Source organism: Mauremys reevesii, linkage group 6 (genome assembly GCF_016161935.1).
Source record: "Mauremys reevesii isolate NIE-2019 linkage group 6, ASM1616193v1, whole genome shotgun sequence".
Lineage (NCBI taxonomy): Eukaryota > Metazoa > Chordata > Testudines > Geoemydidae > Mauremys > Mauremys reevesii.
Window position 1 is genome coordinate 101,507,668 of NC_052628.1, and position 17,586 is coordinate 101,525,253.

General features: G+C 45.9%; 1 protein-coding gene across 1 annotated transcript in view; it reads right to left on the minus strand.

Annotated features, from left to right (window-relative positions):
• Positions 1–4,521: 4,521 nt before the first annotated feature.
• Positions 4,522–17,586, minus strand: part of SNAPC3 (small nuclear RNA activating complex polypeptide 3) — a 39,627-nt gene continuing 26,562 nt past the window's right edge. The window contains exons 4-9 of the mRNA XM_039544131.1: positions 16,602–16,706; positions 15,371–15,520; positions 12,347–12,429; positions 10,613–10,777; positions 9,743–9,850; positions 4,522–7,183 (exon numbers count right to left, since the gene is read on the minus strand). Coding sequence (XP_039400065.1) covers positions 7,036–7,183; positions 9,743–9,850; positions 10,613–10,777; positions 12,347–12,429; positions 15,371–15,520; positions 16,602–16,706 — 759 coding nt within the window. The 3' untranslated portion in view covers positions 4,522–7,035. The remainder of the gene's footprint in view (positions 7,184–9,742; positions 9,851–10,612; positions 10,778–12,346; positions 12,430–15,370; positions 15,521–16,601; positions 16,707–17,586) is intronic.

Here is a 17,586-nt window from a genome sequence, read left to right on the forward strand (position 1 = left end):
GATCCGGTAGGGAGAGTGATGGGCCATCCTCGAGCATCCCATCAAAAGGCCTGCTTGGCCCCCTGAGGGGCCTTGGAAGAGGCCTGGCCCTGGCTACGCCGGTTGCCTGAAGGATGACGGCGATTTTGAGCCGGTCGCCGGCTATTGTACGGCCGATAGCGTTGCTGGTAGAAGGGCCGAGAGGGTTGCTGCCGGAAGGACCTGCGCTGTGTTGTCGGCGTGTGCATCCCGAGGGTGCGGATGGCAATGTGGCCGTCCTTCAGGGTCTGGATCCGAGAATCCGTCTTCTCGGAGAAGAGACCCTGCGTGTCAAAGGGCAGGTCCTGGAGAGTATATTGCACCTCTGGCGGCAGGGTGGAGGACTGCAGCCAGGCGATGCGCCGCATCGACACGCCGGAGGCTAAGGTCCGAGCTCCGGAGTCCACAGCGTCGAGGGCGGCCGTGATGGAGGACCTAGATGATCTCCTTCCCTCCTCCAACAGCGCCGCGAACTCCTGGCGGGAGGCTGATGGCAGGAGCTCTGTGAACTTCGCCAGGGACGTCAAGATGTCATAGACGTACCTGGCGAGGAGGACCATCTGGTTAGCAATGCGCATCTGTAAGCCGCCTGCCGAGTAGACCTTGCGGCCTAGCAGGTCCATGCGCCGGGCGTCTTTGGACTTAGGCGCAGGGGCAGGTTGACCGTGCCTCTCGCGGTCGTTAACCGATTGCACGACCAGCGAGTCCGGGGTCGGGTGGGTATAAAGTACTCATAGCCCGTAGGGGGAACTGAGTATTTACGCTCAACCCCGCGGGCCGTGGGAGGAATGGATGCGGGTGTTTGCCAGAGCGTGGTGGCGTTTTTCTGTATTGTCCACAAAGGGCAACGCCACGCGCACGGGAGCGTCCGCGCCCACCACATTGGTAATGGGGTCCTCGTCCTCCTGGACCTCCGCTACTGGGAGATCCATGGCCGTCGCCACCCAGCGAAGCAGATCCTGATGGGCCTTCAGGTCAATGGGCGGCGGTTCCTTGGCTGAAGCACCGGCCACTGCCTCGTCCGGGGAGGACGATGAGGACAAGCCCTGCACGACGGCCTCCGCCGCAGGGGCTGTTGACTGCGCCTCGGCTGGGTCGTGCTGCATGGAGGACTGGTGGTCCGGTGGAACGGAGGGCTCGTGTCGAGGAGAAGGAGCCGGCCGGCTAACCATCGCCTCGGGAACCCTGCGCTCAGAGGCCAAGTCTCTCAGGGGAAACGGTACGCCCTGCGCTTCATGCTGGGCCCAGGGAACCCAGAAGCCCCACCGTTGAGACCCCTGAGGATCGCCATGTGGGGTCGGTTGCAGGTGCGCGGTGCTGTCCACGCCGGAGGCCACTGATGCTGGGTGGGATGGCCAAGGAGGTGCTGAGGCGCTGACGGATTGTACAGCCGAAGGCGGCAGTCTCTCCGCCGACGGTGCCGAGGGATGGTGTGTGTACCTCCGGTAACGGGACGGTGACCGAGACCGCCGGCCACTGCGGTGCCGGGAGCTCAACTGGGAGCAGGATCTGCGGTGCCGGGAGTGGCTGCGGGAGTTGCGGTGTCGGGATCGGCGCCGGGACTGAGACCTCCGGCGGTGCCGACGCGACGGCGACCGGGACCTAGATCGGTGCCGGGAGTGCGACCGGTACCGAGATGACGAACGGTACCGGGACTCCGACCGGCGTTGGGATGGCGACCGGTACCGGGACGGCGAGCGGTGCCGAGATCGGGAATGGCGAGAAGGCGACCTTCGTCGGGACCGGGAGTGTCGCTTGTGCCGGCGTTCCGCGGAGGGCGGCCGGATCATCATCGCCGGTTTTCCTACGGACGCGACAGCCCGTGCTGGGGGCCGGAGGCTCGGTGCCTCTACGAGCTGTATCAGCTCACGCGCCGCGGAGAATGTCTCCGGCGTCGACGGCAGTCATGGCTCAACCACGGACGGTGCCGGGGAGCGTGGCGGTGCCGGACTCGACGGCCCTTGCGGCGCCGGAGTCAACGGCCCGGTGCCTGCCTGGCGCACGGCCACCGCGGGAGTCGCAGGTGGCGCAATAGTCATGGCTGAGTCCTCCGCGCGGGACTTAGCGATCGCCTTTGCCAGCCTGCACTTCCTAGCAGGCGAAAGGGAGCGGTGCCGGGTCTTCTCAGTTCCTGACTGAGGCTGCGGCGCCGGAGCGGCTCGGAGCAGCCGGTGCACTCTGCACCGATGAGGCTCTCGGTGCCGGCGCGGCCGGTGCCGGGGGCTGTAGCGACGCCTCCATGAGGAGCTGCTTAAGTCTATTGTCCCGCTCCTTACGCGTTCTCAGCTTGAAGGCGGAACCGATTGGGCACTTGTCTGTGCGATGACCTTCGCCAAGGCTACGAAGACAGGCGTCGTGTGGGTCCCCGATCGGCATAGGCCTCTGGCAGATTAAGCCCTGCGCAAAGCCTGGTGCCTTGGGCATGAGCCCGCACCGGGGAAGGAAAGGGAGGGGAAACCCCCCTAACCTTATCACTAAAACCTAACTAACTAACTATAACAACTAACTACACGTACTATAAACTAACTATATACAAAAAACCTTTAGCGAGAGCTAGGGTAGTGGAGGACAGAGAGCACTCCACAGTTCCAACTGGCCGTCACAGGCGGTAAGAAGGAACTGAGGAGCGGACGGGCCGGCTGGGGTATATAACAGGCGCCATAGCGGCGCCACTCCAGGGGGCGCCAGCCGGCCCGCCGGAGTTGCTAGGGTAAAAAAGTTCCGAGATGCCATGCACGCACGGCGCGCACACCTAACTGGAATGCATAGGAGCAATCACTCGAAGAACTTGGGGGTACACATGACAAATCAGACTCCTGAAAGGGGTACAGTACTCTGGAAAGGTTCAGAGCCACTGCTCTGATTGATCCCAGGCAGAACTAGTTGCAAGAGCTCTCTTGTGCATGTACTCTATTCCTGAGAGGAGGCAAGGAGATCTCCTAGACTAAGTGGGGTCTCCAGACTCTGAATGCTTTAGGCATGACAGCCATTGCTCAGCTACAAGCCCTAATGTTGCCCTTTGTCACCTACATGCAGAGCTCACATCTGCTCATAGCTTATGTTCTAAAACTCTAACAAACCTAAACTGAGGCACAGCCCTGTGGAAGGTGGTTTAAGATGCACTCCATGCAGGAGTCACAGTCACATGTCATATCAGGGGCAGTGACTGATGCTTGAAAGCAGATGACTATTGTTTTGAAGAGGCCCAATCTGGTCTAATTTTAGATATTGAGTAGGAGTGAGGCTGTGTGTCTGGATACATGCCACCTTGACAATGCCTAGTTTTTACATCTGTGTCATGGCAACAGCTACTGGTATCAGGTGGAGATTTTTTTAAATATATAAATAATAAAAATTAACACTCCAGTCCAGTGGGTTGGGCATTGAAGGGGGACTTAAGAGAGCTGAATTCTCTATACAGCTATTTAGGTGACTTGCTGTGTGACCTTGAGCAAGTCTCTGCCTCCTTTTCCAGTTCCAGGCTTTGCTCACCTACTCTATTTAGTCCGTAAGCCTTTTGGATGAGAGACCTGTGCATTTCTTGCATGCTTACATGGTTCTAGTGCTTTTCAATGCTGTGCAAGAGCCCTGCTTTCAATTCTTGCTTCTATTTTTCTGAGGGCTTCAGTTAATACAACCATCCAAAAAAGTCACAAGCCTGCACTTATAATAATATAGGCTCTAAGAACTTGTCAGTAGTTTGATGGGAAGCTTTGGATGCTCATATGTATCACTGGCTGTATGTTGTGTGATCAAGTAATAAAAGCCCTATTGTAATGTTTAGATGCCAAGAGGACACAATTAAGGTTAATTCTGCATTTCCCGCCCCTAGTGCAATTAGTGCCAACTGTGTAACATTTTTTCATATAATAGGTATTCATAAGAAACAAAGTATTACTAGTTAAAAACACTAGGTACTAAGGCCTGGTCTACATGTAAAACTTAAGTTGACCTAGCTACTTCACTCAGGACTATGAAAATTTCACAACTTGTACATCTACAGGAACCCCCACTGCAGGTGCAGCTAGGTCGAAGAAAGAATTCTTCTGTCAACCTAGCTACTGCCTCTTAAGGGGGTGGATTCACCACAGCAATGGAAAAACCCCTTCATCACTGTAGCAAGTGTCTACACTACCGAGCTACAGCTGTGCTGCTGTAAGGCTGTGTCTACACTACAGCCACAAGTCAGCTTCATTCCATCTCAGAATGTTACTCTGCTCTTCTTGATGAGGGGCTAAGCCAGAGACTATAAACAGGTATGATCTTCACGGGGTGTTAGAGATGTTGAAGTTGTGACCATTTAAATGCTAACATCATTAAACAAGTAGCCAAAATACAAATACCCAGCTGGTATCTTAGAAATGTAATTGTAAATGGACAGCTGGGGCAGTTACTGGTTTTGACTCAGAGGGCTCATTCAGAGGAAAACACTAAACCAAAACCAGACCCAGCTGTCCTGTGACGGCTCCTGGGACTCAAGGAATTAAAGGATTTTTCAAAATATAATTTATTGTGATTTTTACTCAATATAGCATTCAAGTCACTTCAGTTGGCATGTGATAGGGCCAGAACACAACACATACAAGGTAAGTAGCATGCCTATCTCCCCTTCAAAATACATAAATATAGCAAATTCTCACAACCAGAGCTGTAACTTGTATCTCTGCATGTTATCAGATAAATGGAGGACTGGCTCTAGTAAGTTGGGTTTTTTTTTTTTAAACCTATATAAACCAGTCATTTTAAGGTAAGTTTGTCTGAGACTTTGCCTTGCAGAGGTGAGAGGGTGAAGTGGTTAATTAGTCAGGTTATTTAGAGCTAACAGGATAGGAAAGAGTTTTATTATTAAAACTACAGACCAAACTTAAATTTTTGGTTTCCTTATCTCAGAATTTCTCTATTCTTTCTAGTAAGAAAACCTGTACTGATTGGCCTCTTAGAATTCAGATGGATAAGCTATCACACAACAAAACAGTAGCTTTAGAAATTACACCAGCTGTCTATCTAATCACAGTTGCAGTGCTAAAGAGGATTGGAAAGCCCATATGTTAATAGAAGGCAGCCAAAGAAGAGGGGTTTGGGGAAGGTAAGCATCACTGTAATGCTCCTCTTTGAAGGAAACATGAAAGTTGCATTCTAAAGGGTATTTTTTGAAAAGCCGTTATAGCAGCACAAACCAGCCTACTGTGAAAAGAGAACACTAGGTAGGGCTCAAGAGCATGCATATTTCAAATGTGTTTTCTGCTCACACCCATCCATATTCTAGATTCCAGCCATGACATCTCTCTGCCTCTATTAAGACCTTTTAAGAAAAAAAATTAGATGAATTGCAAAGCTGGAATATTGGTGAAATGTTTCCTATAGTCTTGCTTTCACCTGACTGGTTTCTCCCCCACTACTACCCCGTCTAAGATAATAACTGTTTGAGTTTGGTGGATCAATCATCACTGAATGTACCACAACTCGCACTTAGCAGACACTAAGAACTACCACAAATCTCCCCACCTTCTATCCCAAGTGGAAGGTGCATTTCTTTGACCTTATTTTCAAAGGACATATAGCACAGCAAATGTAGGAGTAAAATAAAAATAAACTTCAAATAATTCTTCCCGCAGTAGAGGAAAGGAGAAAGGACCACTGACTGATACTAGTCACAATGCTTAATGTGCCACAAGAAGGCATTCAGATACAATAGTGATGGGCACAGTGTGACCCCGATCCCCTGCTGATACTTAATTTTTTAAGTCAGTGGGATTACACAGATGCTTAACCTCACTATTGTGAGTAAGTGTTGGCAGGATTGAGGCAGGATAAAAACCTGAATAATACAGAATCAGTTCTGACAAACTCTTTTCATATATACACACAGGGTGAAGGCACTTCCATGCCCAGCAAAGCTGATTTTTTTTTTTTTAAACTGATGGACTTTTTTAAATGTATGAGAGAAGAGCAATTCATGCTGTTACTCTTACTAAACAGCAGAGGTCTGTTCTGTTCAACTTCCCAGAATTTCAGACTACTAAAAAACAAAAAAAAAACCCTCTACATCTAGGCTCCCTGGAAGATTGAAATATATCTCAGCAAGCAGAGGTACTCTTACTTATGTAATACTCCATGAGCAGAATAAACTTGGCTGACAGGTCACATTTTAATTAGACTATAGGACTTTATTAAGTTTCAGTAAAGAGAAGTCAAGTAATATTAAAATAGCAAAGATGCACTTGCAATAATGCCCATTATGAACTTTAACTGAGTTGATAAACTCAGGAGCATAGGAATTGAAATAAAAAGGAAATTAATTTGAAATGTAGGCCACTGTGCATTGCTAAATCAACATATTTTACTCTTCACAAATGCCTGTTCCTTCGGGGGTGGGGAGAAAGGAAAATGTGTTGATTAACAACAAGCAGCCATTGCTTGAAGCAAGACCTGGAAATAAACTAGCATTCTGTGACTGGTTTCTTAGGATGTATTCTCTCCTCTTGATTGGTTTGGATTACTGCCATCAGAGTTAATGAAAGTCATCTGCCCTTGTTCAGAGGCAACTGTGGCCAGAATTTTCAAACCAGGGTGCCTTCAATGGAGTATACTATGAAGTTAATGGAAGCCAAAGGAGCACAGCTTTTAAAGATCAGATTTCTTTTATTCAGGACCCTAGCTTTGGACACCCAGATTTGTAAGTGTTAGTCTCTCTGCCTAGAAGTCTATAGTTCCACATTTAATGTACTGTAGGCACTTTTTTTTTTTTTTAAAGTAAACAGTACTTTTACATTTTCATAGTTAAAATGAAGCATGGCTGAGGCTGTTTCCTCCACACTAATCCATTGTGTAAAAGTAAATGCTCCCTTTCTAGATTACCAACAAGATTAAAAAACTTGATGTGCACAGGAACCCCCGCTACTGAACAAAGGAACGATGGCCTAAGCAGTATTTCAGACTACATCTGTTCAGAACCACCCAACCGCCACTGCAGCAGATTCATAGTTCCAGTTCACTGAATTCATTCTTGTTGAAGCCTTAGTTGAAAGTCCCTGGGTCAACGTAAGGGTAAGCAAGGAACTCTCCCAGTTTATTGCCTTCTGCATCATAATGGAGCATTCGAAAACAAACATCACAGAAGAAACAGGGGTCCTCTGGAGCGAGACTGTCCTCATTAGTCACCCACCTGCAGGTTTTAAAACACGTGTTTCACTTTAAACTGACACATTTGATGTGTATAGGATACACCCCCATCAAAATCTTATTCTTAAATTCATTACATTCAACACCTGTACATGCAGTGAAATATGAAAGATACAATAACCCAATGGGGTGAGTCTTATCCTTGCCATCTTACTCCATTTCCCTACAGAGGCAGCTACTTCCCAAACCTGTTTGCCAAGAACCACATTCCCTTAATCACATCCACAAACTTGCTGCTGCAGCAACATCTAGCAGGGGCTGTGTCCTTACTTGTTCTGTGAAGCTCTTAGCAAACTTTTGAGTACTCAAATTATAATTGGAAGCTCCTGTTCATTGCCTGGCAACTTAAGTAACAAATTCAAACTGCCTGGGGAGGGCGAGGAATGTAGATATATAACAGCATGCCCGATTATGCAAACTGCTTGAGCAACAACCAGATCTGTTCAGAGAATTGGGAATCAACTGAGTGGGGAGACACACTTTGTTAGAAACAGAGGTTGAGATCATTGGGATTGACACTGAACACTGCCATCCAAAGTCTAGTGCTTCTCCTCACGGTCATTAGAATTGATTTTTTAATCTGTTCTAAGTTCTCTTACTTACTGTCGTCTCTTAGCAGACGAGTGGCAGTTTTAAATACATGTTAATTTAAGATCTTGCATTGTTTTTGATGCAGTTTGGTTACTTATGACATTTTGCTTCCACGTGTGCATCTACACATACAGGGACACAATATTTTCCTTTCAATCAGTCTTGAATGAGGCAGGGGAGACTGGGTTAAATAGAGAGGATGCTGATAACTTCACCCCTGTTGAGAAGTATAGAGCATCAATACAGCTGTCAAGATGAGGAATGGTGGATGTGCAGTGAAATAATTATATAGTAGCACTTAGAGAACTTAAACATCAAGACACCCACACCCAGTGCCCTGAAGTATTATATGAACATAGTATAAACCCTGAATGTAGATGGACTGCACTAATGCAAGAAATGACTTGCAAAAGAGAAAGGTAATCTGTACTGTTACCAGTCACTATTTGCACCAGTGCAGCACATCTACACTAGGGGTGTTGCACTAGTGAACTACAGCTGCATAGATACACTGGTGCAAATACTTGCATTGTAGACAAGGCCTTTGCTACTCATTAAAAAACCAGTGACTGAAGATGCTATCCAACACAGATTAGAATGTGCAGAGATGTCCAGCCAAAGCTGCTCTGGTCAGCCATGGCTCAGAATCTCCCCACTTAATCTTAGTGCTTAATCCTGGTTTTAAATTTAATGCAGTTAGAGACCATCACCTCTGGTAATGCATTCCCCACCCTGTCTTTCCCTGACATTGAACCTTTGGCTCCACCTCCCCTTATGGTCCCACGACTCAGATGGATTATGGCCACTTCTGATGGCACCCAGGGGACTGGCTAAGAATGCCAAGATAAGCTGTCCCAAAAACATTCTGCCTGATTATCTTTAGTGATTCTATGACAAACTACTGAAGATAAAGGAGCACAGTCCATGTATCAGACTGGGATAAGGGGCATGAACTACCACTTAGAGCAAGCGGCCAAAACTTGGTTTTGAAGTGACCTAGCCAAAACTCCATGAAACACTGAGATGTCATATCTAGCCTTTGGGATCGGTTTACTTTCCCAATACAGAGATTTCTACCATGTCTGCAGATGGGCTTTTCCTAGGACCAGATGAATAGGATGTAAAGTACTGCAGGGGACAGAGAGTTTATTCTAACTAGAATAAACAGCTAGCAAAGCCTGGGTGTGGATTAGCACAAATGGCCACAGATGTATTTTTCTGCACACAGAGCCTAAAGAGACAATGCGGGGGGGAGGGGAGGAGGAGGAGAGACAACCCATTAAACTGTTGAGGAAGAGAAGCTATATTTTTTGTCTTTAACCTTTAAAATGATTGCACTGAGATACTTAAAGCAGCATAGTAAAATCAGGGTCTTAGTAGAGGAATAGGAGTGAAGCTATCTATACTTTAAGGAAGACACTGTTTTTTTTAAACAGATACAGCACATGGACTCCTGAAAAAGAGACACTGATTTTGTCTTGTTATAATCATTGTTTTAATCTAGCATTTTGCTCTATCAGTAAAATTTACTGAGACAATAAATGCTATAAAAACCCTAAAATAAATAGATCTGGCTTCTGTGCTCATAGTCTAAGTGTCAAAACATAAGAGCTATCGAGAAGTTTGCCACCCTGAAGATTTCCACTCTTTTGGTTGTCCTACAAGAGATTCCCGTATCATTCAACAGTCTGTAGTATGGGCACAACAGTGACATTCTTCAGAAAATGGGACTTAATAATCAAGGATTTGCGTATAACAAAAAAGTGTGTTGTGCCTGGCTAATAATTTGAATTAGTTCTATAAGGATATAAACACCTGGAGTACAAGGACAGAGGATGTTGATTTTAAAAAAAAAATACTATATTAAAGAAAGACACCTAGAAAGATTTCTGTTAACACAAGTCTTAGATGCATGAAAAACCAAGCTAACCAAATAGCACTGGTCACTTACCTGGCTGTATACATTTTGCATACAAAGCATTTTCTAGTCCATAACCAATGCTTCTTGATTAGCAAAGGATACAGGGTTCTGTCCAGGCAGTCATCCTGATGAACAAGCCTGGCACAGAGAGGAACAGAATAAGGGCTTGGCTATATTTCATCATTTTATTGTATCTGAATACCATCACGGACAATCAGGTTAGAGGACAATGCTGACCAGGAAAAGTCACATTCAGAATTGTGGAACACTGACACAAATCTTAAGACATGAATACTAGTCGCATCATATCACAGACTCACTAGTATGGTCAGTGGTAGAGCCAATCTCCATTAGACATGTACAGCCCTATCCTGGGAGATGTCAAGTGCCACCTAAGAGATACTCAGTGCAAACCCGAGGTATAGCAGGCTTAAGGGAACAAAAGCTTTTTGGCTTCCTCTATAAGTGAGAGAACTGAAGGAGTATTCCTAGCTGCCATACGTTGAGCGTTCCTACTGAGGACAACAGGAATGCTCACCAACTCATGGGAGACACTGAGCATCTTGCAGGAGCAGGTTGTTAACAAAAAGCAAAGGAGTGCAGGACATGGGCCAATCCCATATTAGTTTTATGGCTGTTTTACTACACGATGTTCTCTCGCTTCCCTTCTATCTCCTTTCTTGCTGCAGAGGATTAGGTGCATACAGAATAAAACCTTTTTACTAAGCCAATTCTGCATAAAAATTACACTATTATACTCTAGAAATTATTCTACTTCAGCTTTCTGAAGTAGTGTTGATACTAGTGTTTATCAAGCACCCTCTGACATCAGGCTTTGTAAGAGAGAAAGCAAAGACCTTATAGTAACTGCATGAGCACTCCCAAATAGTAATAATTTACCTTATGTCTGTGATGATAATGATATGCTCACAATCTCCTTGATGACAGAAGAGGTATGGAAAACCAATTTTGATGGACAAGTCATTAAACGTGTAGTCCTCCATTTTAGTAGTCTGAAGGTTCCCATAGCCTCTATCATGAGATTCTGACCACTCAATAATTGTTCTGAAATTTCATGGACAGATGATATTAGGATTGCTATATTAGAAGCTGAAAATGTATGAAAGTTATCTATACACTTTGTATTTTAGGTGTGTCTGAAACTCTTCATCAGGGCACTGATTACAAAAAAAGTCACCAACATTTCTTATATTAGTGTGCAGGGATTTGTTGACTAACACATTTTCACAGAGTTATACACTGTGCCTAGAGACTGCCCGGAATCCAATGCCAATAATTTTTCTAAAGAAATCCAAGTTGAGGACTTTCCTGGATATGCATGGAAGTCATGTGTTTTGTGGCATGCCAAGCCTCAATCACCTTTTGCATTAATTTATGAACTCAGCTCACATGTATTTATGTATTGGATTTTTTAGAACATGCTCATCGCTATGAGGTGTTCCACTACCACAAGTAGCATTTATTCACACTTCTCTGAGCTAGGAAACTATGATCATCCTCATTTTGTGAGCAGAGAGTGAGGCAAAGAGATTATGCGTCTTGCCCAACATTGCACAGTAAAGCTGTGGCACTGTAAGGAACCACATCAAGCTCTGAGGATTTCTATACTGCCCACCATAATAGCTCAGCTCCTGACAAAGGCCATACATCCTTCATATAAATATGTATTGATGGTTTAATTCAGTAAGTTTTCAAAATTGAACCACAGTTTGAAATGGTCTCAAAGACACCTCCCATCCCAGCCACCACAGCTCGGCCCATCTTCTTTCTCAGGGACGATTACATAACACCTCTCTGCCAACTCTGGGAAGTACTTGTGTAGAAAGTATTCAATGTATGCTCAGTAATGGGAGGAAGAGATGAGTGGTTGTTGGCTTCACAAAAATAGCACATTTTTAATTTGTAGTCTAGCTGACCATTGCCCCCCCCCCTTTTTTTTTTTAAAGATGCCCTTTAACAGTCTTTGGGCTTGTCTACATGGCACCCTGGTAGGCTCTACATGGGCATGAAATATAGAGCACTCCAACTTGCCCCACATAGACAGTGTTAGCATAAACTGAAAGTTAGCTAGTGCACGCTGACGTAGTCCTGTTTGAAATGGGATTACATCAATGCCCACCTTTGAGTTTTCACTGGCAGGGTCTACGTGAGGCAGGCAGAGCACTCTACAATTCACACTATGGCACTGTGTAGACAACCCCTTTGTAAATAGTCAGGGCATTTTAAAGTCTAGTCCAGGCAAAACTGCAGCTGCCAATCCTTTTCCCTTCATAGAACCCATTCCCAAGAAATAAGTGGGTCCAGCTCACACAGAGGAAGCAGTTTTAGATCTTCAGGAAGATCAGTTCAGTGCTGGGGATGGTTATGGAAGGGGAGAGAAATTAGGGTTTTTTTTAAGATGGAGAGAAAAGGTGAGTGTAAAGAATAAGGGAGGCAAGAAGGATAAGCTTTAAAATGTATTAACGGTGGGGGGGAAAGGGGGAGTATTTTAGCTCCACACAGGCATTAAATGTTCCTGTTCCTAGAAACATCACACAGCAGCAGCAGAATCAGTCAAGTTTCTCTTCTCTTCCCTAAGGATCTCCTCCCACTGAGGGACTGTATATACTGTACCTGCTCAGATCTCTGCACTCTGGGTGCCTTTTATCATTGTAAAAAACGCCTTCAAAATAAAAGAAAGCAGATTTGTAGAGATCCTTGGACAGAGAGAAAGAGAGAAAGACAACATTAGTACTACAAAAAAATAGATTAAACAACGGAAACCTTGCAAAATGAAGCTTATTTGTGGTGCACTTTATGTACTTACATTACATTTGGTGGTATCATTCTGTCAGTTTTTAAGCAGAGCTCCTCACTGGGGAGTTCGGCTTAAATATTGACGTCACAATATGGGTTGTTGCATAGTCACTGGCTACAGTGTGTGATTTTTTTAAAACAATACAGAACTAAAAATTAGGGGAGAGTTACTCTGTTGACGGCAAACTGATCACGCTGATAAACATTATCTACTGAATGATCTCTTTTCTTATCTCCCCATTCTGCTATTCACAGATTTCTAAAAACCCATGAGCAGCATTTACAGAATTTAGGCACAACTCTTCAAGTGCTAAAAACTAGCCAGGTCAGAGCAGGCTGTGCCACAAGACAAGTCATCAACTCTATTGCAATCCTGCACCAAAACATAAATTAAAGGTGGCCATGTGGCAATAGTTACTACTCATACCTCCATAAACAAGACAGACGTGCTGTTCTGGAAGGTAAAATCATCCCCTTTTGGGTGCTCTGAAGAGATCCAGCATCCCTCAAAAGGCTCTCTTAATTACACAATTTGTCACACAGACAGGCCATTTGTACCACACATTTTCTCAGAGGATAATGTTTTATGCCATTCATATCAGCATTAACGGGGCTCACAGAATTCTGCATCACCAGAAATTACTGAGGCTAGCCAATGAGTGTCCACTATTTATGCAACAAGTTCTGTGACAAGGCTGTGTAGACTAACTCTTATATAAAAGAGTGAGCTTCTTTGCTAAGCTCTTTCATATCAACTAGGAAGGAACAAATAAAAAAAGAGGAAATAACGATTTGGCAAAATAACCATGGGTTATTCTGTTAATCAGCTGCGCTTTACAATACACTGAGAGCTGTACATGTGGACAAGCTAAAATTAGCAGCGAGTAGTATTTATATGAATAGAAAATACAGTCAAATCATAAAGCATTTTTTTTATTATGGGTTTGGGAACTTAAAACAATAGAAAGGAGACGAAAGGAGACAAAAGGAAATAGATTAACCTCACTAATATATAGCTTAAAGTCAGTGAAGAGCCTGCACAAGGGGTCTCTCTCTATAGAGATGTTTATATATACACCTCTACCCTGATATTAACGCGGGTTTGCATACAATGCGGTAAAGCTCTGACATGCTGCTCTGACCAGCGTGTTAAGGGTGCTGGGCCAGGCCGTGGCTGAGGGGTTGGATAAGGGGCAGAGGGTCTCAGGGGTGGTCATGGGCTCCCCACCCCACCAGCGTCTGGGAGGCAGGAGCTGTGGGGTGGGGGGTGCGCTTTTGGGGGCCCCGCAGTCCAAGAGTGGCCCTAGGGATTAGCGGGGGGCCAGGAGCAGCCTACTCTGCTTCCCTTGCCCCGGCCCCAGCCGTGTCGCTTGGGGGAAGGGATCCCCCCCAGCACTCACCGGCAATGGCGGAAGCGGAGCAGCCCGGCCCCAGCCCGCTCCACTCCACCAGCTCCCAGCTGCGGTGCTCCACTTCCCACCGCAGATGAGTATGGGGGGTGTTCTTTCCCCAACCTCCCCGCATTCACCTGCGGCGGGAAGCAGAGCACCACGGCTGGGATGTGGCAGAGTGGAGCAGGCTGGGGCCTCGTCGCTCTGCTTCCCGCCGCAGGTGAGTGTGGAGGACATCCTTTCCCCAACCTCCCCACGCTCACCGACAGTGGGAAGCGGAGCGCCGCAGCTGGGAGGTGGCGGAGTGGAGTGGGCTGGGGCCGGGCTGCTCTGCTTCCCGCCGCTGCCAGTGAGTGCCTGTCTGGGGGGGGTGTGTGTGGATAGGGGTTGGAGCAGTCAGGGGACAGGGAGAAGGGGGGTTGGATCCTGGGGGTGATTAGGGACGGGGAGGGTCTCTGGAGGGGGCGGTCAGGGAACAAGGAACAGGGAGGGCCAAAGCAAGTTCAATATAACAGTCTCACCTGTAACATGGTGAGATTTTTTGTCTCCCGAGGACCACGTTATATCGGGGTAGAGGTGTATAACTAAGGAACAGCAGGAACCACTGCATAAATAAGGCAGATGCCACTTTCCCCTTAGGAACATCCCACAGTAAATTATAGATTACTTTTTGGAGAAGCTGGAGTTATTTTTTAAATAATCATTTAAATGGGGACAGAGAAAGGTAGTTTATCTACATTCAAAACTTTAAGCACTGATCAATTCATTCTCAGACTAATACGTTTTTAATTTACAAAGGTAAAATTCTGTAAAGAAAGCAGAAGGCTGCTTTGGGATGTTAGCTGAACTCTATATGGAAACATATTTTAAGAATGTAGCTCTTCAAATAATTTTGTTGTGGTTCAGGAATGTTTTACATATGTTACATGTGTAATTATACATAGATAAAAAATACAATAATGTATGCATACTTTGTGTGTATATGCATGTGTTAACTGTAACTTTAAGAAGTCACAATAAGTGCAGAGTGTGTGGTTTTTCCATATTTTAATTGCCAAGTAAAACAGAAGAGCTGATGTCTCACTCTGACAAGCATCTGGTAAATAATTTTAGCTGTAATGGTTAAATTCTAGTGCTCAGAAACATGTGAGGTATTTCATAGACCCTAGTAATAGTTAAACACTCATTTTTTAATCTTCAGAGCATTCTGAAATTTATACTAATGCATCTTCTAGCCATGCATCTCAAAAAGTATTCTGCAAAGGTCAGTAAATCTCTCTCAGATTACAGATGTATCCTGGTATGAAATATGGCCTCCCACCATGATATCTGGATACTCACAGAATTATGTAATCCAACTGCACCATTACATTTCACTGTTGGTGGGGGAAAAAAACCAACCAAGCACAAACACATACACCCTCATCCCCTTTACATTAGATGATTGTACCTTGCTAATGCGCTCTGGTGCCTGGTCAGGGTGGCTGCTGAACTCACCACCTATCTGAAGGTCGCTGACACAGGAAATGGAGTCTCTGAGCTCAGTGAGTTTTTGACTGCCCAACACAAGCACTGTCTGATAAGGTTTGTGATCTTTATGCTACAAAAGAAACAGTGAGCAGCCTTCAGTTAATAACAGGGCCAGAATGTCTTTACCACCAGCACCGCTACAGAATGCCTAACTGGGGTCATTAGCAGCACAAGGCCTAACTCCTCCCCATAAAAAGCTGACATCAGCTTTCCACAGCCCCTGTAAAGCTGCCTCCGTTTTTTAGAGCAAAGGAACTAATTTGAAGCACAGACCCTAAGCTTTTCATGATTGCAAGCAGGGGCGGCTCTAGGCACCAGCGGGCCAAGCGCCCGCTTGGGGCGGCATCCTGGGGAGGGCGTCATTTGGCTCCGGTGGAGCTCCCGCCGGCATGCCTGCGGCAGGTCCACCGGAGCCCGGGACGAGCGGACCTGCCGCAGTCATGCCTGCGGCGGGTCCCGTCTTCCCGCGGCTCCGGTTGAGCTCCCGCAGGCATGACTGCGGCAGGTCCGCTTGTCCCGGGCTCCGGTGGACCTGCCGCAGGCATGCCGGCGGGAGCTCAACCGGAGCCGCGGGAAGAGGGGACCCGCCGCGGGACTGGGGAAGGGCGGCGCAGCGCTCCGCGCTGCTTGGGGCAGCCTACTTTGTAGAGCCGCCCCTGATTGCAAGTAACTAGAGCTGCCAACCCTCCAGGATTGTCCTGGAGTCTCCAGGAATTAAAGATTAATCTTTAATTAAAGATTATGGCATGTGATGAAATCTCCAGGAATTCGTCCAACTGTTGGCCAGCCCCATAGAAAGTATGTTAGCTCTAAATGCTACACATTCTGATCTGCAGTAAAACTACGAAGTTACTACTGAACCATTAAGAAAAGACAAACTTTTACAACTACCACCTTGAACCACAGAAAGCCAGTCTCTGGCAGCCTTTGAGTGTGATTTATGGAATACTTATACCGGGTCTAGGACCACCAATTTGGATAAATTGTAGTACCACCTACAGGCTAACTGAGAAATAAGAACACTCAGTCTTGTGTAGCATCTTACTCCGTGTATGATCCCACTGATTTCAGTGAGAGTGCTTGTGGAGTGAGACACTATTCAAGGTGGGAAAATGTATCAGACTCTGACCCAGAGAATTTTTAATACCAACCTTCTGAAATATGACAGGATAGAAGATGTTCAGAGTTAGGAAAAGTTCTCCTTCCTCAATTAGATTTGCTGGATCTTTTGGCCTCTTTCCAGTTGCATGAGACTCCTAGGAAGATAAAATGTTAATACATATGTCCGAGTGCATTCTACTGCAAATTGTACAATGGTCCAGAAACTAAACATGGGAGAAGTGTCCGAAAACAAGACTCTTGCTAATGATGTACATGATTTGAGGCCTCTTTACTTAATCCAAATGTCAAGCAAATCCAAGCCAAAAATCCAGCCCCACCATGTCTCTTTATCCTCAGGCACTACCTCCTATAGTACAAACTAGCATGTTCTGGATATGAGCTGAAAGCATTTTTGTTAAGCTCTTTCCTTAAGATGAAACCCCAGCTGTCAAACAGAATAAGGGAGGTAATTTCTCCTCTCTCTAACAACCAGTCTCCCCAAACAGTTGGGGAGCGTTGCCCCAAATGAAAACAGACTTCTGGCTGAAAAAGGATTTCACTGCAATCCGGCCACCACAAAGTGTTCTTTAGCTTTAATAGCAGAGATGCCTTCTGCTGCTGTAGCCCTGTGCAGAGATAAGTGCTAGTCCTTGAAGTACAAGCTAATTGGACTCTATCACTGGAGTCTCTTTTGCTAATGTAAACAAAACTCAGACTGTCTAGTATGTTTTACCTTCAACAATAAATTCCATTGGAACTACTGACATTGCCATATTAGAGCATCAATTGCCATACACATGCCTTCTTTTTAAAGAGCTTGGCTCGCAAGACTGCTGAGTAGTTCCCATTGTTTTCTAGAAAATATCTGTGCCAACTCATTACCCTGTGGCAAATTCAGGCCAATTAACTACCTGGAGAGGGGTAACAATTAGCCAGGAAGGCTTAGCCAGCAAAATAAGGTTCAGCTGGGGGGAAGAAAAGAAAAAAAACTGTGGTTCAGCAGGCTGCTGGCTAGAGAGACCTTTAAACCCTCTG